This window comes from Aquarana catesbeiana, linkage group LG01, assembly GCF_042186555.1.
Source record: "Aquarana catesbeiana isolate 2022-GZ linkage group LG01, ASM4218655v1, whole genome shotgun sequence".
NCBI classification, from domain to species: Eukaryota; Metazoa; Chordata; class Amphibia; order Anura; family Ranidae; genus Aquarana; species Aquarana catesbeiana.
In genome coordinates this window covers 824,715,880-824,739,073 of record NC_133324.1, presented here as the reverse complement: position 1 = coordinate 824,739,073, position 23,194 = coordinate 824,715,880, and the positions used below count along the sequence as shown (strand labels likewise).

General features: G+C 43.3%; 1 protein-coding gene across 3 annotated transcripts in view; it reads left to right on the top strand.

The window, feature by feature from the left end:
- OCIAD1 (OCIA domain containing 1) overlaps nucleotides 1–23,194 on the top strand; it is a 38,155-nt gene extending 14,961 nt beyond the window's left edge. For 2 of the 3 annotated variants that reach the window (XM_073608463.1, XM_073608465.1), the window contains 5 exons: nucleotides 525–572; nucleotides 5,564–5,690; nucleotides 10,086–10,267; nucleotides 18,148–18,291; nucleotides 22,957–23,194. In XM_073608463.1, coding sequence (XP_073464564.1) covers nucleotides 525–572; nucleotides 5,564–5,690; nucleotides 10,086–10,267; nucleotides 18,148–18,291; nucleotides 22,957–22,994 — 539 coding nt within the window. In that variant the 3' untranslated portion in view covers nucleotides 22,995–23,194. Of the gene's footprint in view, nucleotides 1–524; nucleotides 573–5,520; nucleotides 5,691–10,085; nucleotides 10,268–18,147; nucleotides 18,292–22,956 lie in introns of all 3 variants that reach the window. The other variant, XM_073608464.1, reaches the window with a different exon arrangement.

The window sequence follows — 23,194 nt, the reverse complement described above, 5'->3', positions numbered from 1 at the left end:
GCTTACTCGACCAGGGGTTTGGCCTTCTCATGGGCTGAAGAAGCAGATTCTTTTCCAGAACAGATTTGTAAAGCAGGCACCTGGATGAGCTTCCAGACCTTCTTTTAGCATTACTGGATCAACCTTCTATCCATCGAGGACCAAGCCTTTAGCAGGAAGGTTCTGCACGCTGCCATCAACTTCCCCCCAGGTATTTTTGTTTGTCCTCTTATAATGCTGTCCCGGAATATGATTGGGGAAACCGAAGTCGGTTGGTTACCCGGTAACTCCAGGAATCTTTCAGGACAGCAACATTCTTACTTTCTTGGTAGTTAGTTGGTTTGCTTTTGCATTGTGGTTTGTTACCCTTTGGTTCTTGCCTTTTAATGAGGTTATTAGTTGGTGCTGGTCTTTTATAGTTATGAATATCATGTTTCCTGTTTTAGGTGGGCCAAGTCTCTATCTCATATACTGTCCTGGAACCTTCCGGTGAATTGAGTTACCAGGTACCTAACTCTATTTTTCTCTAAATTTTTCTTTTTTAGGAATCCTTACAACATCTGCAAGATTTGGTGCATTTCCTAAAATTGCATGTAAGTCATTCTTAAAGCTCTGTGCATCTGTTTTACAGTGATATCTGTTGCCTTTATTTCTTCATGAATTCCCTTTATCGATTTGGGTTGGCCTTTAGTAAGTAAAAGTGCTCCACATACTTTTGATATGACCTAATTTCTGTTTGGCTGTAATGGGTTGCGATATTTGCAGTACTTTCATATCCATTTGTATATTTATTTAAAGTGGAATTGTATTTTTAAAAAATGTGAAATTGCAGGATTTTTAGTGCAGAAGATGCATGCTATGTCTCCTGCATTAAAGCTTTTTACCTGCCTGACTGCTCTGTATACTAAACTACACCTGTGCAGCTCAGTGTGCAAATTCGACATCTGCCCGGCCAATTAAAACAGCCAAAAATCGTTACCCGGAACAAGACTGTCTGAATGTCAGCGGGCCAGTAAGGGAGCCGCAGAAAAGCACAGAACTGGAGTGGAGGTGAATATATATTCACTTTAAACCAGTAGTAAAATCCCTTCTCTTCACTTGTACCTCCAGGTAAGTTTACAATCAGGCACTGTGACAATCTCATAAATGTGCACTGTTTAGGAGGTTTTTCACATCGGCACTAGCAAGTGACATCACCCATGCATCCGCAGTGACGCACTGCATTTAGAGCACACAGTATGCCGTTGAATGCAGAGCGATGTGCTGCGGCCGGGTCTCCTGTGCGCATGTTCGGGAGTGACGATGGCCGATCAAACAGCTGCAGCCAGCGAACCCGGAAAGAGGACGGAAGCACCAGGGGATTTGTGACAGCACTGGGCTGGAGGGCTCTGTGTGCAGATAAGTGTGTCATAATGTGCTAGCATGTGGTGCATTTTTTTTTTAATTTTTTTTTTTTTTTGCGGTTTACTACCGCTTTAAGGCTGCAGTAAGAAATTAAAGGGGAGACACTATTGTCCATAATCATACAGCCATTATGGGGTGTAAATTTCCTTAGAGGAATAGATTTATTTTATTGTGCGATTTGTTGCTTCTTTAGGGAAAGAAAACCAGGGGATAGTCAGTAGCTCACTGGGGTGTATGGGCTGGGAAGGCTCTGTATGAGAGAAAACACAGCGTCCCTCAAATAGCTGTTTCACCTCAATAAGGTGTGATCCTAGTAATCAGCCAGGCATACCAAAGGAAAAGGTGAAAAGAGAGCCTTACCTGCAGTAATTACTAGGGACCATGCAGTTTATAGATAAGGGAACTTTATTACACAAAAATATCAAATGGTAATACAAAAACACTGGATAAAAATTCCATCACCAACACCTCAGTAAAATATTAATTAAAATAGGCAGCTTTGTCTGATCAAGATGCAGCTGCGTCATAAAAATCCACACACACATATGTCAACATAAAATCCATGGGGTAATAAAGCACCTGACACTATGGTGAAGTGAAATCACTGTTAAAACACCATAGATAAAGAATATTCCCACAGTGTACGGGATGGTTGAGCAAAAATCGGGGCTCTGCAGATGCAGCAGGAGAGGTGGGGGAAGCATGTTTTATATATAACCACCGTGGATAGCAACTCCAGGCACTAACGCGCTGTATGTAGTGCGAGTATGTATCCCAAGTCCAAAGTTTTTCCACAGGAGGGTGAAGCTGGGAAGTAGTGATGCAGTAAGGTCATATATAATTAACACTATAACCGTGATTAGGATATCAGTACAGCGTATAGCATGGGATGTTGTTCTCAATGTGACCAGTGTTCGCTGCAGTACAAAAAGGCACAGCATAGGAGTATAGTGCATGGACCAACAGGTCTGCTCACCCAGCCTGGAAGCAGTGTGGACTTGCGTGGATACTGGCTGTAGCTTTCTGGCCTGCACAGCCGTTGGATTTGGATCAGGGATGTGGCCATGTTGCCGGCCAGGCACTAGGTCAGCGGCAGGTGCAGTTTGATGTGGTCCGGTCCCGTAGCAGTTTCAGCGTCCCTTAGTTAATATGAATGCCGTGGTACTCGCAGATTCCCCTGAGCATGTGCGGGCAGTGGCCACAGGCATACATTCCCTTAAGGGAAGTAAATCTGTTAGCCAGTTACTGGTTGTTTCTCGCTTGTACTCAGAGTGAACGAAGACATCCTGGAGATTGCAAGCTCTACGTGCCACCAGTTGTGGGCGTGGGCCAACAATCCCTGCCAGCATTGGGGATTTAGTCAGAATGTTCCAATGTTTGCTGAGAACATTACTGACCTGTTTCCATTGCGCCCCATAGGCCGTGATTATCCTTAGGGGTACGGCACTGCCTACTTGCTTTCTTGAGGGCTCGATGGGGGTAACTCTGGTCGTTGAATCTCAGAAACATATCGGTCATCTCCACCTTGAAGTCCTGATCCCGTGAGTAGTTCCTGCGAATTTGCAGGAACTGACCCACTGGGATCCCCTTGAATAAGGGTGCTGGATGGTGGCTTGAAGCCTGCAGCAAAGTATTTGCTGCAGTAGGTTTCCTGTATGTACAGGTATTTGATTTTTCCCCCTGTTATGTATATTTGTAGATCCAAGAAAGGGATAGTGTCCGGATCCGCTGTGTACGTTAGTTTTATATTCCTATCATTTCTGTTCAGGGTATGGATTTAATTCATCAAGCTGCTCCTCATCCCCTTTCCAGAGCATCAGGACATCGTCAACTACCTCAGCCAGGCGGACGCATGGCCGAGGTACATCGGCGAGTCATACACCATTCTCAGTCTCCCATAGGCCCAGGTGTAGGCATGCGTACGCCGGGGCTCAGCGGGCCCCCATAGCTGTGCCCCTGGTCTGCTGGTAGTAGCCACTGAGAAATTGAAAATTCTTATCCAAAGCAAACTCCAGGAGCTCAATGATTAACTCATTTTGAGCTCCGAATTCAGGATATTTAAATTCTAGGAAGTGAGAGACTGCCTGTGGGGTCCAGTAAAAAGGATTCCGCGTCGATCCCCACCAGGAGGGCCCCAGGGGGAACCTCAAGGCTCTGTAGTCTCATAAGCACATCACAGGTGTCTTGGACGTATGATGGAAGTGTGACAACCAGTGTTTTAATAAACTCATCCACATATTTGCCTACCCTTTTCTACAGGGCCCTTGATGGCTGACACAATTGGTCTCCTTGGTGGATCAATAAGAGATTTATGGAACTTTGGGATAGTATAAAATATTTTTATCCGGTGTTTTTTTGTATTACCATTTTTATATTTTTGTGTAATAAAGTTCCCTTCTCTATAAGCTGCACTGTCCCTAGTAATTACTGCAGGTGAGGCTCTCTTTTCACCTTTTCCTTTTGTGTTGCTCCTTTACACTAGGTTCACACCTATGCGTTTTTGCGGGCCGCGTTTGCGTGAGCACGGCAGCATTTCCACAAAAACGTGGCCTCAGGCGATTTCCCTGTGGTTCCTGTACATGCACTGTGATTTTCATGCGAAGGGGGTGCCGTTCAGAATGAATGGCAGCCCTGCGGATTTCCACAGAGCAGTGCGTTTTCATTGCGGGTGTGGGAATCGCTGCAACACACAGAAGTGTGAACCAAGCCTTAGGTTTTCCAAGGTGTATTAAAGTCCACTTTTTGCAAAAAAAAAATGCACTCACATTTTCAGAAAATGAAATGTGCATTTATTTTTTCTTTTGAGTATTTGAGCCGGAAAAGCATTGCAACCACAATCAGTAGTTGCAGATGCAATGTACAGGCTCCCGCTGACTCTTCCAGTTCCATGTCTTTACTGAGGTATTGTCATTGGACTACAAGTGCAGTAATTACTGCACTTGTGTTCAATTGATAACTACAAGTCCCTCTGAAGCAGTGATTTATTCATTAGCAGATCTTTTGCTCCTACAATTTCTCGTTCTACAAGAGCTTCATTAGATTTTACTTGCAGTGCAATCTTTTTGCAATCACAATTAGATCTATAAAAACTGTGTGTTTGATATGAGGATCTACTATATTTTCTCTCTCTCTTATTTATATATATATATATATATATATATATATATATATATATATATATATATATATATATATATATATATAATGAGAGGGAGCGAAAATATATCATCTCCACCATTTTATTCTCCAGGATCTGATATACTTAGGACCATGTGATATTTCAGTTTTTCTTTTTTAATAAATCTGCAAAAACGTCAACAATTCTGTGTTTTCTGTCAATATGGGGTGCTGTGTGTACATTAATGAGGAAAAAAAATGAACTTAAATGATTTTAGCAAATGGCTGCAATATAACAAAGAGTGAAAAATTTAAGGGGGTCTGAATACTTTTTGTCCACACTGTATATAATCACAGATCCTGGAGAATAACATGCCGGTTGTCGCAATATTTTATGTCACACTGTATTTGCGCAGTGGTCTTTTAAACGCAATTTGTTTTGGGGAAAAAACGTACTTTAATGAATTAATTAAAAAACTAAACCGTAAAGTTAGCCCAATTTTTTTGTATGATGTGAAAGATGATGTTGCACCACGAGAATCATGATCTTTATGCTAAGCAAAAAAATGAATTCTCATTTTGCCCAGAATCGTGCAGCTCTAAAGGACACGTTCATTTATTTAAATGCCTAACCCCCTGAACACCGCCTGCCATGTTGAATTAAATGCCTTCCTTTCCTGATCAGGTCCGCCTGTTTTTCTGATTGGAAAGTCCATTCATCCCTATGGACAGAAGGCTTTAAATGGACCTGTTGGGTGTTTGGAAATTCATACTTGTATTTTACCTCTACAAATGAATTTGCATCCGATCAGATAAGCACTTTTATTACATAGTTCTTAGTTAATTTATAGGATATTATACAGTCAGATTGCAGAATGTGTGGTTCACTTGCAGGGAGACTCTTATGGTTGCTTTACACTTTAAGTCATCCCTACAAATGAGAGAAATACAGCACAGCCAGTTTCACAGGAGGGCCAAGTTTAACCCTTTACTTGGATTTTTTTTTTTTTTTGTATACAGGTGTTTGCACTTTCTTTATGGCTATTTTTTGTTTGCTTTAAAGTTGCCGGATTTATGGGGTACATGGCAGGAAAAGTATCATACATTAATGTCTGTAAAGAAAAATTAATGAAACTGCAGAATTCCCCCCTGGGTGAAAAGCTTCGTCAAGAAAAGAACGCTAAAGCAAGGTAAGATCATCTGTACACTGCGTGAGTTTATAGCTCACATCATGGGAGAAAGGAAATGTTGGTTTGTACATACTGTAAAAAAAAAAAAACCTTGGTTATTGCATGTCATTATTAGTATGTGCCACTTCACCAAAATGAAAGCTGGCGCAGCAAGAGTTCGGTCAGTTTTGGGCTAATTCTGAGCTTTCAAAGCCTCTTATCAGGTCTCCCAAACTGGGCCTGCCTTGTAACCTCACATACCCCTACACACGAAGGAACTGGTTTCTCAGCATCCTGTGTGGATATGTGCACAACAAGAACTGCTGGTGGGACACCCGGAGAGTCTCGGGAAATACTTTGCTATGCAGTTACTAGACCAGCACAGAATAACTCGGCAAGGGCTTGTTTACACTTGTTTTAACACCTGAAAAGCAGAGGATGTTTGACAGGCGACTGGTAGATAAGTCACCTCTTCACAGCCTGTTTTAACATTGTAAAGTCCACACCACTGTGCTGCAGTAGTTGCAGGCAATTGCAGCAGCGGGGCCCTATTCACTTGATGCAGGACCATCGGTCAGTACCACCGCTGATAACTTCTGCTACAACGTCATCCCTGTCCAATTGCCTTTTGTAGCTTAAAGCAGAATTCCGGGATTTCAAAAAATCCCCCATTAGTACACACACACACTAAACAGTTATTACATTTGTGAAATATCCCCTCTATCATCTCTATCTCTATGATCTGTATCATCTCTATCATCTCTATCTCTATCCTTGGAGTGAATATGGGAGGTACACTAGGATTGTACATGTAAATGTGAACTCACCCACTTCAACATAAACCACACCCCTCATTCTGCAGCAAGCCATACATAACACACAGTATGATAGGTTACAGCCTTATATATGCAAACCAGTGCCGCTTGTCGGGGACCACCAGTGCCGCTTGTCGGGGACCACCAGTGCCGCTTGTCGGGGACCACCAGTGCCGCTTGTCGGGGACCACCAGTGCCGCTTGTCAGGGACCACCAGTGCCGCTTGTCGGGGACCACCAGTGCCGCTTGTCGGGGACCAGCATGGGACCACCAGTGCCGCTTGACTGGGAGACCCCATCCGCCCACAACATGTCTGCTTCCTTCCTGCTCGGCTTTACAGAGGACTACAAGGGGGCGTGTCAGACTGCTGGCTGAGCTTAGGAGAGGGATAGCAGCCAGCGGTCTTACAAACAGGAAGTCAGCTGGCAATAGCGGTTTTTCAGCAAGTTCAGCAGCAAATTACAGAGGAACTACAGAGCTCAGAGGAACATGGATGGCAAAGTTGGTGAAAGTAGGAGATCAGCAACAAGGACATGGGGGGGGGGGGGAGATTTTGGTTGAAGTTCGGCTTTAAAGCCGAACTTCAGTAATTCTTTTCAACTTTCCATCTATTAAATCTTCTGCCCTTGTTGTTTCAACTTTTGATAGTAAAACTTTTTTTTTCTGACAGTAAATACCTTATACAGCCCACTTCCTGTTTCTTGTCTGGTCCTTAGCCTAGGCTTATGACATCATGCACAGCTCTCTCTCTCTCACTCTTATGAGAGTTTGCCAGGAAGGGAGGGGGGATGAGTTATAAGAGGGCCAATGAGAGCTGGAGGTGTGCCTCTGTGTGTTTGTATAAATCCAGGAACTGGAACAGGCAGCAGCTTCAGCTGCCCACAGTTAAAATGGCTGCAGCCGGACTTGGTGGAGGGGAGATTTCTGCAGCATGTTTGGCAAGTAGAAAATCCCAGTATATATAAAATAATATGCAAAGTGGTTGGAGGGAAGCTGCAAAAACGCAAAGATGTTTTTATTAAATTATATGAGCAGACTGCAGTTCCAAACACAGCTTAACCTTCTATTTTTAATTCCACCTGTCTACCCCACTGTAAATTAGATCTTAGGCCAATAAAATTCTTTGTGAACGTTGTGTGCAATTGACTGATTACATAATGTAATCAGTCACATATTGAATGGCTGGTTTCTGTCAGACCAGCTGTCATACAGACGGGCTGATAGTCAGCCGGTTTTTATTGATCCGACCTATGTTGCCCGACATTAGGACGGTGTGTACTAGGGTTTATTTAGGATGTGTCCAGGACCAGATCCAAGAGAATGTTGGAGGGCGGATTTTTGAAAACTCATCATCCAAATGAGAGCTTGGAGTGGCTGAATTGTCCTGTGGAAATTTGCAGACAGCTGAAAGGAAGATGAGTTTAGGAGATGATTGTTTAGATAACTGACCTGGATGACCTGAATTCTTAGAAGGGCAAGAAGAGGTAATGGGACCTTTGGAAATACTCTGGGAGCAGAGGATAGGCCAAAAGGCAGTGCCACAAACTGGAAGTGATCTGCCTCCTACTGCAAAGTGTAATGAACGCTGATGAGGTGGTTAAATAGGCATTTGGATGTCTACAGATGCCCGGTATTCCTCTTGTCCTAGAGAGGCAATAACCAGTCTTGCAGATTCCATGCAAAATTTTGTAATTTGAAAGTATTGAGGATTTTAAATTCAGAATAGAAATGCCCCAATTGGGCTGTGGTACCGTCAACAGAAACCTTTGAACCTGTCTTGAGGGATTTCTGGCACAACTACTACTGGGGCAAGAGATAATTCAGGGCATTCTACAAATGTGACTGTCCTTAGGCAGGTTTTGGTTGATTTGATAGAAGAAAGTGGTGTGGGAGTAGAGTTTTGAACTCTATTTTGAACCCCTTTGAAACCCACGGATTGAACCCCACAGGTCTGGAGCATCTGACCCAAGAGGGGCTAACTGTAATGGATCTCCCACCCACTCTTAGGAGTGAGGGCACCCCTTCATAAGGAATAGGGCTTTGGGGAAGACTTGGTGGACTTTGTGGCCCAAGTTTTGCACTGAATGGAAGGGCTGAACGTGGGCTTTAAAGTTGAGGCCTGAGTAGCGCAATTACACTTCTGAGGAGTGGGTTTTTGGAATCTTCTGCTATGGAAGTAAAATTTCTCCTCATGTGACTAGTCAAGTACTTCCCCAAAAAGATATCTGCTTTGAAGGGACGTGTGTGAGGTGCTTTTTACAGGCAGCTTCAACTGTCCAGGCTTTGAGCCGCAAAGTCCATAAAGACATGGATGAGCGAGTTTGGTGTGGAGGAACTCGACTGGCCTGCACAGAGTCCTGACCTCAACATGTTAGAACACCTTTGGGATGAATTGGAGCGGAGACTGCGAACCAGGCTGTCTTGTCCTCTGCGGTGCCTGACCTCACAAATGCGCTTCTGGAAGAATGGTCAAACCTTCCCATAGACACGCGCCTAAACCTTGTGGACATCCTTTTCAGAAGAGTTAAAGCTGTTATAGCAGCACAGGGTGGGAAAACTCAATTTTGAACCCTATGGACTAAGACGCCATTAAAGTTCATGTGCGTGTAAAGGCAGGTGCCCCAATACTTTTGACAATATAGTGTATGTCTGGAAGGATTACGCAGCAACGCAGGTGTAGAGTGTCTTTTAGCGAAGTCCTTGTGGTTATGGGGCTGGAGGAAGCACTAGAGTGCGTTCTAAACGTTCTAGGCTGAAGTAGTGCTAAAGTATGCAACCTGTGGTGTGTCACTCTTGCTCATCCACCTGAGACTAAGACTTACACTTACACAAGAAAAGTTTACACTGTAAAGTGAGTACACTCCAAACATAGCCCCAGTTTTTACAGTTACAGTCAGAGATGCAGGTTGACCCTGTCTTGCTTTTCCATGATACTGGACTGTATAAAGAGTCCAGGCTTTACCTGTCATGATGGGCACACCCCCAAAGGGACATTCAGGGTCTGGGTTCCATAGAGAAGGACCACGACCCTGGACCTGTATAGCAGCCCGTGGCTGACTACACGCATTGCAGTAAGCGCCAAGGTATGCATCCATGCAGAATCCAGTGCCCAAAGCAACATTACAGGCCTTGCCCACAGCATGGGTTCCAGGTGTTTTCTCCCGCACTGATTTTTTGTAATAAGAAGACCATGATGGAGATGGTTGAAGACTTAATTAAAGAATAAAAAATAAACATCTCTGTTTAAATAAAATAACTTCCTAGTTAGGGCTAGGGATGACAACAAACTGAGGACTCATGAAGTGGGGTAGGGTTATGGAAGGTTGTGTCCTCAAACGCTTTGCCAGTGTCCAGTCACCTGAAGGTACGAGCCTATAATCCAGGGTCTATGAAAATCTTTCCTGTACTGTACGATTATGCTATCCTTTTTTCTAATCTTATGTTTACAATGGGTTTCCCGGGTATGTGACAGGTTTACTTTATTATAACATGTAGGAGGTCTAATCTGTATAGTAAAATGTTTGGTGCCCAAAATAGCAGCCTAGTCTTTATAGTGTTTTACATTTTGATCTTATGTTTTGTGTCATTTTAATGCTTTCAGAAATATGCCCAGCCCAGAACGGAATGCTGGTTATTCCTATGATAATATTGCAACCTCACCATCCTCACCCCCTGTACCTGAGCCTCCTTCCAGTAAGCTTAACCCCAGTGCTGCAGATGTTCCATTTAGTGCTTCCATGAGTGAATCCTCCACGACAGGAATCACCGATCACCTTGCACAAGGTAATTGTTATCTTTTTATTAAAGTATAACTCCAAAGTTTTATAATCTATTTTTTTTTTTTTTTCACATCCCCTGTATTAAATAATACATAACAGGTGTTTAACGTACCTAACGTAAAACTGTAGGGTGTTGTCCCTTCCCCTCTTCCCTTCTCCCCTCCCCCTCCATCTGCTGCACATTCTTCATACTAAATTCTTAACAGTCTATCCATCACAAGCTGTGGGGGGGCAAGAGCTGGGTCAGACAACCAGGGCTCCCATACCTTTTCAAATTTATTGCCAGCATTTCTATGACGGTATGCTAAATGTTCCCTGATCAGGAGTGAGTTTACATATGCAATCCATTGCTTCCCCGTTGGTACAGTGTGCGCCATCCAGTGTCGAGCAATATGTTTTCTAGCCAGATACAATAGCCTGGTAAGCATAATGTACATTCCCCTCTGGTACATCTCCTCATCAATCGCGCCTAGTAAGCACACCAGAGGAGTGGAGGGCACTGACACCTGCGCCAACCGGGATACAATCTGTGTGACCTCATTCCAGTATCTATTAAGCTTTGGGCACCGCCAGAGCATATGTATGAGGTCACCCTGATGTATTTTACATTTTGGGCACAGGGGTGAATCTCTCAGGCCCCAAGCAAACAGTTTAGTTGGCGTCCAATAGGTTCTATGCAGAATAAACAGCTGCGACAACCTATTAAAAGCTGAAATGGACATATTAGGGATTGATTCCAGTGCCATATCCCATTGATCATCATCGATATCTCCAATATCTATGACCCATTTAGCTCTGCATTTTAAGGAGGTATGGTCCTGATTGGAGGAAAGCAACACTGAGTATATTGTAGATATCAGTCCTTTTCTAACATTCGCATGCAACAGTTCCCTCAGAAGTGGGGATGACGTTACTGACATGTGGGGGTTACCTGACCCTGGGCCTGTAGGGCATGTCGGAGTTGTAGATATTGAAAAAAGCATCTATTGGGGATTGCAAATTCCGAACATAATCACGCAAAAGATTTTAATACATTTCCCACATATAGCTGTGAGAAAAACCAAATTCCCTTATGCTTCCACAGGGTAAATCCCTCTAATTTATTAAGATCTGGGTATGTTGGGTTATCCCATAAGGGGGTGCATTCCAATGGGCCCACAACCTTCAGTGCCTCTCGAACTGCGCCCCTCACTTTTTTAAGAAGACCCGCCGTAGGTGAATTCGGGGGTAAGCCGGGGAGGTCCATTTCAAAATGGGAACTGGCCCTCAAGTCCGGGTTTGTACGGACCACTAAACGTACTATGGGATCCTCTGAGATATCATCATCCCCCCACCCCATTAGCTGCTGCATTTGAGAGGCCAAATAATATAGTTTGGGGTGTGGTACCGCTATACCTCCTGTCTTTACAATATTGTAGGGTATTTAAACTGATTCTAGCACCCTTCCTTTTCCAAATGAGATCCCGCATCTGTGTATCTATTTTCCTGAACCACTTGTTAGAAATCCACACAGGGGAGTTTTGAGTGACATACAATAATTGCGGGGCCCAGATAATTTTTATCAGATTTATCCTCCCCACGACCGAGGGAAGTTTACACCAGCTAAGGGATTTCTCTTTTTTGTTTCTCCAACAGGGGTTCCAAATTTAATTTAAGGTACTTAGAGGTGTCCGGAGTCACCACCACTCTTAAATATCGAAATGATTCGGCGATGGTGATTTGTCTTGCCTCCTGGGGCACGGGTTTAGTTATGTTTAGTTATGGGGTCTAGAGGCATCATAATAGATTTGGACCAGTTTATTGAAAAACCTGAGAATCCTCCAAATTTAATTATAAGTGACATTAGTAACCTCAAAGAATTATCCGTATCTCCCAGGTACAGCAGTGCGCCGTCAGCGTACAGTGAGATCTTTTCCTCGGAGGCCTCTACGGAATCCCACTATCTCAGAGGAACTACGGATCATGATAGCCAACGGTTCAACTGCCAAAGCAAACAGCAGGGGTGACAATGGGCACCCCTGTCGATTGCCTCTGTGTAATGCAAAGGACTGGGAAAGGGAGTTATGAATGCGAAGCCTCGCCCTAGGGGCTGAGTATAGAATCTTCACCCAGTTAACAAACCTATCACCTAGGCCAAAACGAGCTAGGATCTCCCAGAGGTAGGGCCACTCCACACTATCAAAAGCCTTAGCGGCATCCAAGGATAATATGGCCCTACCTCCAGGATTATCCACTGGGGTTTGCAGGTTCATAAAGAGGCGTCTAATATTATTAGTTGTAGATCTAGTAGATATAAACCCAGACTGGTCTCTATGCACCAACCCCCCGATCACCTTGGACAATCTATTCGCCAGTACTCGTGCTAGAAGTTTGACGTCTAGGTTCAAGAGGGATATGGGCCTGTATGAATCTGGTAGGAGTTTGTCCTTACCCGGTTTAGGGATTACAACTATGAGGGCTTCTTGCATACTATCCGGCAGGGATCCTTCCTCCTCCGCCGCAGAGAAAGCTTGTACACGAACTAATGCGCAAAAAAACACAATCTCATATGTAAAATAACCAACCTGAATACTAAAATACGGTACCAGATAGAAAAGCTGCCAACCTAAATAGGTGCACTCAACACCCCAGTGCGTAAATAACAAAATAGAATAATATGTGGCGCTAATCTACCCTCCTGTACCACACTGGAGAGAGCAAATTCACTACTGATGTATCAATCAGTGTGTCTGTAGTCCTTCTACTACAGATACCAAATGTATGGCAATACACCTTCCAACCATTCAAAAAAGGGGATCTGGGAAAACTCACATATCTATCTGAATGAAGGTGACAAAAAACTTCCCTAATAATGAATATACTGTGTAATAATCTTAAATACGTCTTACGTAACATATATATATGACTGTGTGCACAATGTAATCTCTGATGCAATACACCAAATCAAATGAATGACATATGTACCAAATTATTGAAATATAAAGTGACATCAATACGTGGCTGTATGTACAGCCCAAAATAATTACTAAAGTGCAAGATTGCTAAATATGTGTACAGAATATTCAGATACTTCAGTGTAATATCATACAAAAAATAAACTCATCTCCTCAAAGTATAGCAATACAAAATACCCAAATGTGCAAAAAATTAGCATAAGTAATAAAAATTTAACTAAAGATGAAGAAATAATTCCCCACAGCAACACATAAATGATATTAAGCAAAAAGTGACATAAGTGCAACAATGCAGTAATGATTAGAGTAATGTAGTCCAAAAAGTGACAATAGTGCAAAATAGTCCACACTGATACTATTGTCATGCAAAATGTGACTTCTGGTGTTCACACAAAAAAGTCTATTTAAGAAGTGAAAAATAGCAGTGACTTGTGCTGTTCTTCTAATTTACTTCTGGTGCACACACCAATTGTTCCCCCCAGCCTCTCACCTCCAGTAGCGGCCCCCAAATGGGCCGAGTAAGGCAGATGGATAATGCTACGGTAGAGGGGTTTCATGCAGCAATACACCTTTCCTGAGGGGTGTCCGTGGATCTGGCTCTCCGTCTCTCCACTCTCCTCTCACAGCAGTCCCACAGCAGTAATTAAAAAGAAAGGAAAAGCTCCCATAGTGAAGTAGTTAAAATTCCAATTTATTGAAACAAACGTAGTAACTTACAATGAAGTAAAAAACGAGCAGTAAAAACAGTGTTGCGGCTTCCGGATTCGGCCGTCCCCGGGAAGCGTCGGCACCTGGCTCCTCCTACTCTGACGCGTTGCGTCACACCACCCTTTGAGAAAGTCACATGGTGTGACGCAACGGGAGAGTGATCAGAGAGTAATCTAGGTTCATATGCTGAATCCAATACCCTCTGCAAAAGGGAAGTGCTGCCCAGGCCCAGATCTATACGTGAAAGACCAACATGTGTGCTCGATCTACATGAATAACATTTATCCATTGGATGCTTCTCCCTCCATACGTCTCTCAGACCCAATTCAGTAAGCATAAGTAATGAGGTACTACCAATTTGTCTGGGGTTTAAGGATATTCTATCTAAGTGTGTATCTAACACATTATTGAAGTCTCCCAACGCTAGAACAGGAGTATTAGGGTATAAGGCCATGAACTGGGCAAATTTCTTTAGAGGGTCCGAGGTGTATGGGGGAGGAACATACATGGCCGCAACAATACACACAGATCCATTGAGCTTACACAGTAGAAACACAAATCTGCCGTCCCCATTAATCCTCTGCTGCAGGCATTCAAAAGATATCCTCCCAGAGATCAGTACACTCACCCCCCTGGAGTAGGAGGAGTGCACCGAGTGAAACTGAGTAGGATACCTACGTGATTTCAACAGGTGGATCGAATTGAGCTGCAGGTGAGTCTCCTGAAGACAGACCAAGTGCGGCTGCATCCTAGATAAATATTTGAACATTGCACTCCATTTTGTTTAGTCCCCCAGTCCCCTAATATTCCAAGAAAGGAGCATTAACCCCCCAGTACCTTGATTCGCCATTTCCAATCTGTTTTAGAAGCAAAATTGAGGGCTGAGGAGCTACATTTTGTGTCGCATTACCATTTTCAGACAGTAAAACATCCCAGCCTGCCCTAATTACCACAATATTCCTACACAGCAATTCCCACCACTGCTTGGAGGGTATAAGTAGGAATGGAGTTAAACAGTCATATAAACGTCCAACCTGTAGGGGGAAAAGGAAAAGTACATCCTTAAAGTAAACAAAGTGTCTGACCAAAATGGCCGCACATAACCATAGTAAACCCCAACGTGGGGAATTCAGTCCTCTCAGGACTCTGTAGAGGGGGCTTTTGCGTATCCCAAGGGGCATGAATTATTATCAAACCTTGCACCAGCAAAATTAGAACAATATGTTACTAATGCCAAAATATCAGCATACAAAAGTGACGTGCAAAAAGGAAAAACTCAAAAGTAGAAAAAATATTCTGCAAAAATAAAAGGGGGGTCAGAACCAACTCCGCCATAAAAGAAAAAGGAAGGATCAAATTTCAACAGAGCACCGCTTGAACAAGGTGCAGTAAAGAAGAGAGAAACCGCACTTATGCAGGACGTTGTGCTAAAGCACGCTCTTCTCTATCCAACCAGTGCATAGCAGCAGTGGGGTTTTCAAAGAAATGGGACGTGCCATTAGCAATCACTTTCAACTTTGCCGGATACAACCTAAAGTATTGGAGATTCAGGATCCTTAGCCTCTTCTTGATATCGATGAATTTGGATCTTTGCCGCTGCACCTCCGCTGAGAAATCCGGAAATAATGAGACCGTGGCATTGTCCACTTTCAGGACCCCAGCTGTTCTAGCATTACTCAGGATGGCATCCCGATCCTTGTAGGTAAGCAGCCGAAAAAGGAAGGGACGCGGTGGAGCTCCCTGTGGTGGTGGCCTCGAGGGGACTTGGTGGGCCCTCTCAACCGCAAACATAGGAGAAAACACGGTGCTGCCAAATGTGTCCTTCAGCCAAGATTCAATAAAAGCTACTGGGTTTTTGCCCTAAGTTCTTTCTGGAATACCTACCGCCCGCACGTTATTTCTGAGCAGGCGGTTTTCCATATCCTCCAATCGGGCCGCATTCACAGACGCCACTGATGTCACATGTCGCACATCCCTCTGCAATGGCTGCCACTCATCCGCCAGTGTACTAAGTCTGCCCTCCAGAGCGGATGTGCGTTCGCGCAGCTTCTGCATATCATGTCTTATTAAGGAAATCTCCCCCTTCATACCTTTCACTTCCCCAGTTAGTGCAGTTATAGATGAGCTGCAAGATGTAACTGCAGCAAAGATATCACGCAGTGTGGGCTCAGGGTCAGTGTCCTGCTGCAGAGATGCGGGCGCCATGTTGGAAGAATGTGGGAGAGTACTCACAGTTGTAGAGGCTGTGGCATCTGCAAGATGAGGAGGGATCCCATCCAGGGAGCCCATAACAGCTGTTGAGGGGTCCTTCTGGGCAGAATTAATGCAGAATAGGCGCTGGGCAGCTTCCTTCGCCGTGCGGGGCGGGAGGCCGCCATCATGGCCAGGGGTGTCCGGTACCGTTCGTGCCGTCGGTCCGCGTCTGGCCATTGTGATTTCGCTGATTTACCCCTCCGTGGATAGCGGGCAGTCAGAGGATTACAGTGCACCAAGAGCCGAATCTCTATGAAGCAGGATAGCGGTGATATTGATAGGATTCGTCAGGATTCCTGGCGGAGCTGTGCAGTGTGCGTCTTACTCCATTACCCGCTCGGCCACGCCCCCACTCAAGTCATTCTTAACCGTTTCCTATCATTCACACCAACCTTTGGGGTGCTTCATACCTCTGGCTTGGCTGACAGTACTCAGGACTAAGCGATGCTCACGCACCATTACTTGAGCACTGCTCAGTCTACAAGGAATGTCTGCTGTGTGCCACTGTTGAGAAAAAAGCCTCTGTGACATCACTGGATTGACTAAAAAAAAAACAAAAAAACCCCCAGTATTCTAAAGACTTTGGGGATGGGTACATGGCAGAGTGTTCTTTTTTTTTTTTACCCTACCTATGGAAGCAAATGTATAAAAACTTGCATATTCAGCATACATATACACAACTGTAACTAAGGTGAAACAATACAATTAATGCATATCAGCACCTCTTAATAAATGGAGCATTTCAAATGAACCATTTGCATAAGTTACAGTATGGTGTCAAGAGCAAGCAAAAGTTTCTGTTAAGCATGTTCATTAACATTGCATTTAATGAGAGGGAAGAAAATGTACTAAACAATTGTAGTACTCACTCTGACTCCAGTTAGTTAGCACTACCAGGTTGGGGTGTTGCAGGTATGGTGGTGGTAGTCTGCCCCTTCCCCCAACAATATTTGAAATGGGGGGGGAAAAGATCCTCTTATGGGATTTTGAAGGCAATCAAAAAAGAAAAATGCATAACCATTTTATATAGAAAACTCTAAAAAAGACATAGCCTTGTTAAAAACACACATGACCATGTTTAGGCCAAGAGCCATTGTACACATCAATATGCAGTTGATACTTTGCAATGTTACATATCTCTGGAGGGTTAGATATTCAGCAGATAGTTTGCTTGAGCATCATGCATCCAACACGTTTCTAGACTTATTTATTTATCTCTTCCTCAGGGATGATTAGATGCCTTTCTGAAATATCAAAAAAAAAAAAGAAGACTTGCAATAGCATTTATACAATGGTGTAAAAAAAAATCCATAAATTCAAAATATTCATCACATTATAAATACCATTTTATTAAAAACAAAACCCCCCCCCACACTATTTTCTCCTAAATGATGAAGAAACGCCTGTTATCAAATTTGGTAGATACTTTCTGCATCTTTCAAGGCATATATGGTTATTTAAAGCAGTAGTGCAATTGTTCTAGTGGGTCAATTTATAACATTAACAAAGCTTTCCAAGGTGGTGGAGGATCACCTACCATTTTATTTAATCCTATATACACCACATGTCTTGGTATACCAGCCATTCAAGATAAAAAAGCAGATCCTAAATATCTTCCTTATATTCCTTCCTGGAGCAGCAAACAGATTTTCCTTGGTAAACAATTGCTTTATTAATAAGTTTTATTTTCAATCCTAAAATCATTGGCAGGCGTCTTCCACTGAAAGGTTCTTGTATTTGAAGATGAGGGTAATGAGACTTCTTGTACCAAAAATGTCCGTACACCTCTGATGATCCCCCGTTGGTAACAATGTGCTATGTGATCTAATCATGCTGTAGAACTTAAAACATATAAGCCTTTGGAATATTTAACATCCTTTAAAACTACAGAAAACCGTATATAACTGCAAACCTCATGCTATGAGTATCCTTTCTAATGAAAGTTCTGTGTTTTTAATATTTTGTGCAGAGCCTGAGTATTATGATGAGAAACAAGCTAAAGCAGCCCCTGTGACTTATGAAGAGCTGAGGAACAGAAACAGGGGTGCCTATGATGTACTAAAACCACAGACTCCAGAGAGGCCCATACAGAGCAGAGCACCAAAGATTGACGGTATTCAATTTATTATTTGTTTCATCCCATCAAAATAATTTTCAGAACTCATTATGGCTTGTGTTAGCACTGTGTACAAAACATGCTTTTCTCTTTCCCAACCAGTTATTGTTAGGCATTTAATTCAGATCGGTGAAAGCAGATTTATTTATGTTTGCCCCTTGTGCTGTGAAAAATGCCTGAGACCCTATTTATCAATGTGTTACTACGACTATCTATAGTTAAAGGGATTGTAAAGGCAGAAGGTTTTTTATCTTAATGCATTAAGATAAAAAGCCTTCTGTGTGTAGCAGCCCCCCTAATACCTACCTGAGCCCCATCTCTATCCACGAGTCCCTTGGCCGTCTCTCCCTCCTGATTGGCTGAGACACAGCAGTGGTGTCATTGGCTCCCATGGCTGTCAATCAAAGTCAGTTAGCCAATCAGGAGAGAGAGGGGCAGGGCTGTGTCTGAATGGACACACGAAGCTGCAGCTCGGGTGCCCCCATAGCAAGCTGCTTTCTGTGGGGGCACTGGACAGGAGGGAGGGGCCAGGAGCAGCGAAGAGGCACTCAAGAAGAGGAGGATCCAGGCTGCTCTGTGCAAATCCACTGCACAGGGCAGGTAAGTATAACATGTATTTATTTAAAAAACAAAAAAGAAAACGACTTTACAATCGCTTTAAAGCGGAAATCTCAGGCAGATGCACAAGACGCAAATGAATGCAGCTAGATGTTCATTAAACAAATCATTAAGAGCCCATTGCCACTTGTATGTTGTGAAAGACAAATACAGAACATTCCATAGCTCAACTCACCAACCAGTCTGCCAACCGACCAAATTAACCTGTTCAACAGGCTGCGTTTAAAAACAGGGGTTTAGTTAGCACCCATTTGCAAACATGCGTAGGCTGCAAGGCCTCTTCACGGCACCCTGTGTATTGCTTGCAGTCCTAAAGCTACTGAATTTATAAGCGTCTCCACAATAGAAGTACATGCATTAAATGGATAGATGAGGGGCAGGTGGGCCTGGAGGCAGCCCAATCCCCCTTAAAGGAACAGGAGCATACTGGACACCCAGCAATTGCACAGTGGCAGCGAAGGTGCTTAAAGTGTCGCCGGACCATATTTACACCAGTAACAAACAAATGGCCACTGCCCCCACCTATAACTGGCCTTCACAGCAAGGAGCACATGGAAGGAGAAACGCATAAAAGACAAAAACAGAAAATTCCATAGCTCAACTCACCAACCAGTCAGCCAATCGACCAAATTATTATGTTGTGGCAGGTGGTAAAATGTCCAAAAATGTATGTGGTAATTCATTATTTGCCATGTATTGCAGAGTGATTCGTTGTGAAGAAGCACCCCAACACATCGTACAGTAGAGCATAATGCACATAAAGTGCATGGGGAGCATTAGGTTTTGAAAAAATGGGTACTGCGTGTGTTTTTTTTTTTTCATCCAAGATTTTTTTTTTTGCAACAAGTTTACGTACCTGAATTTGACTTGATATCTGCTTCTTGAAATCCCCTATGCAGTGGACTGGGAGAAGGAGAGGGCAGGGGTGGGAGCCAATCTGGTGTTACCCTGTATCCCCTCTATGGCCTGTAATTGTAACAGTAATTAATGTCATCCACCTGGCTGTGCTTTTATAAAGCCAGCTAATCTTACAGGATGTCTTTAGAGGGTGTCAGGAAACCCACCCAAGAACATACTGATTCCATGCAGATGGTGTCCTGGCCAGAATTTGAACCACTATTCTACTGTGCTGCCCATTAAAACCAAAATGCACCAGAGATGTGTTGTGAGTCTTTGTCCTTGGAATAAGGTATGGATAGTGCCCTTCACTGCAGGGAAAGGCCAAGGGTGATCATTTTGTCCACAGGCATTTCAATGGTTGTCATTTTGAATGGGCCTGAAAGGTTGTGATCAGCTAAGGTGTATCATTTATACAGTATCTCACAAAAGTGAGTAAGCCCCTCACATTTTTGTAAATATTTTATTATATCTTTTCATGTGACAATACTGAAGAAATGACACTTTGATACAATGTAAAGTAATGAGTGTACAGCTTGTATAACAGTGTAAATTTGCTGTCCCCTCAAAATAACTCAACACTCAGCCATTAATGTCTAAACCGCTGGCAAGAAAAGTGAGTACACCCCTAAGTTAAAATGTCCAAATTGGGCCCAATTAGCCATTTTCCCTCCCTGGTGTCATGTGACTCATTAGTATTACAAGGTCTCAGGTGTGAATGGGGAGCAAGAGTATTAAATTTGGTGTTTTCGCTCTCACTCTCTCATACTGGTCACTGGAAGTTCAACATGCACCTCATGCCAAAGAACTCTCTGAGGATCTGAAAAAAAAAATTGTTGCTCTATATAAAGATGACCTAGGCCAGTGAAGGTGAAACTTGGCACCCCATATGTTTTGGAACTACATTTCCCATGATGCTCATGCACTCTGCAGTGTAGTTGAGCATCATGGCAAATGTAGTTCCAAAACATCTGGGGTGCCAAGGTTTGCCATCACTGGCCTAGGCTATAAGAATGCCAAGACCCAGAAACTAAGCTGCAGCACGGTGGCCAAGACTATACAGCGGTTTAACAGGACAGGTTCCACTCAGAACAGGCCTCGCCATGGTCGAGCAAAGAAGTTGAGTGCACGTGCTCAGCGTGATATCCAGAGGTTGTCTTTGGGAAATAGACATATGAGTGCTGCTAGCATTGCTGCAGAGGTTGAAGGGGTGGGGGGGGGTCAGCTTGTCAGTGCTTCTACCATACGCCGCACACTGTATCAAATTGGTCTGCATGGCTGTCGTCCCAGAAGGAAGCCTTTTCTAAAGATAATACACAAGAAAGCCTGCAAATAGTTTGCTGAAGACAGGCAGACTAAGGACATGGATTACTGGAACCATGTCCTGTGGTCTGATGAGACTAAGATACTTATTTGATTCAGATGGTGTCAAGCGTGTGTGGCGGCAACCAGCTGAGGAGTACAAAGACAAGTGTGTCTTGCCTACAGTCAAGCATGGTGGTGGTAGTGTCATGGTCTGGGGCTGCATGAGTGCTGTCGGCACTGGGGAGCTACAGTTCATTAAGGGAACCATGAATGCCAACATGTACTGTGGCATACTGAAGCAGTGCATGATCCCCCTCCCTTCAGAGACTGGGCCGCAGGGCAGTATTCCAATAAAACGACCCCAAACACACCTCCAAGATGACCACTGCCTTGCTAAAGAAGCTGAGGGTAAAGGTGATGGACTGACCAAGCATGTCTCCAGACCTAAACCCTGTTGAGCATCTGTGGGGCATCCTCAAATGGAAGGTGGTGGAGCGCAAGGTCTCTAACATCCACCAGCTCTGTGATGTCGTCATGGAGGAGTGGAAGAGGACTTCATTGGCAACCTGTGAAGCTCTGGTGAACACCATGCTCAAGAGGGTTAAGGCAGTGCTGGAAAATAATGGTGGCCACATAAAATATTGACACTTTGGGCCCAATTTGGACATTTTCACTTAGGGGTGTACTCACTTTTGTTGCCAGCTGTACACTCACTACTTTACATTGTAGCAAAGTGTCATATCTTCAGTGTTGTCACATGAAAAGATAGAATAAAATATTTACAAAAATGTGAGGGGTGTAATCTTGTGAGATACTGTACATACATTAATAGGAGTGGCCAACAAATACCAGGAACATTTAATGCTTGGCAGTGGTTCATATAGGTTGTACATTACTTTGCCTCTCAATGTTGGTCAAGCAAACTTCCTTTTGGGGCTTATTTTATATTTCAAAAGCGATTTTGTCACAGATCTGTGTAAGAAAAGTCATGTGGAATTGGGAAGCTATATAAAAAGGTTAATGTCGCAACAATGCTGTTAAATGTTACATGGTGGAATATAGCTACTTAACCGTACACTGTAGCTTCCCCCAAAAATGACAATTACAATGCCACTTTTTGTGTTGCTCTATCACATAAAATACATTTACGTTTTTGTTTGTAACATGACAAAATGTGGAAAAAAGGGGTATGAATACTTTTTCAAGGCACTGTAAAAAGAATATGCAAGTTCACCATGTGAATATATTCATTACAAAATATTAAGAAGACTGAAGCAGTAGGGTAACCACATTGTCATTTTGTATGATCATTGGACAGAAAAACTCACCTGTGCCTGGCAAAAGATCTTTGTTCAGATGTCTGTGATTGTAGATGTTCAATTATACCTGTAAAGCCCCATTCACACGGGCATACCATTTATTTGTACCCCCATGCTAAAGGCATCTTCCTCTACGTGGGGTATATAGGTGTTCCGTGCAGACCTGTTCAAATCAATAACAGACAGCCGAATACATGGATCTCCAAACATATCCCAGCGTGTACATCCATTTGTGTCCAATGCATGGATCAAGATGCAGACAGACTGAGTCCTGATCTGTGGCTGAGCTTGGAGATCTGTGCAGCTGGCCGTCTGTCTGTAACTGATTTGAACAAGCTGTCTGCGTGGAACACCTGTGCATCCCACATGGGTGTATGGATTAGTATGCCCGTGTGAATGAAGCATGTTATTTTTAGCACTTCCGTGAACCAGGCGGGGTTTTGTGATTAGGGTTTGATTAAATGATGGGATAGGAGCATGCCTAGATAATGTTCCTCATCAACGTTGATATTTTCTGTTTCAGTAAAAAAGAACCAATATGGAGATGTGTGGGAAGAATGAAAAGCTGCCTTTTACTGCCGAGGGAATTTCATCATCTGCAGAAAGTCTGTAACTAATTTGTTTTCTGCTAATAAATGCAAGAAGTGCGATTTAATTGCATTTAAGGAAGTGCATACTTTAACTTTTCTTTCAGTAAAAAAAAATTAGACTTGTGTTCTATTTTAGGAAATTAAATTAAAATGTACATTTTCTAAAAGTTT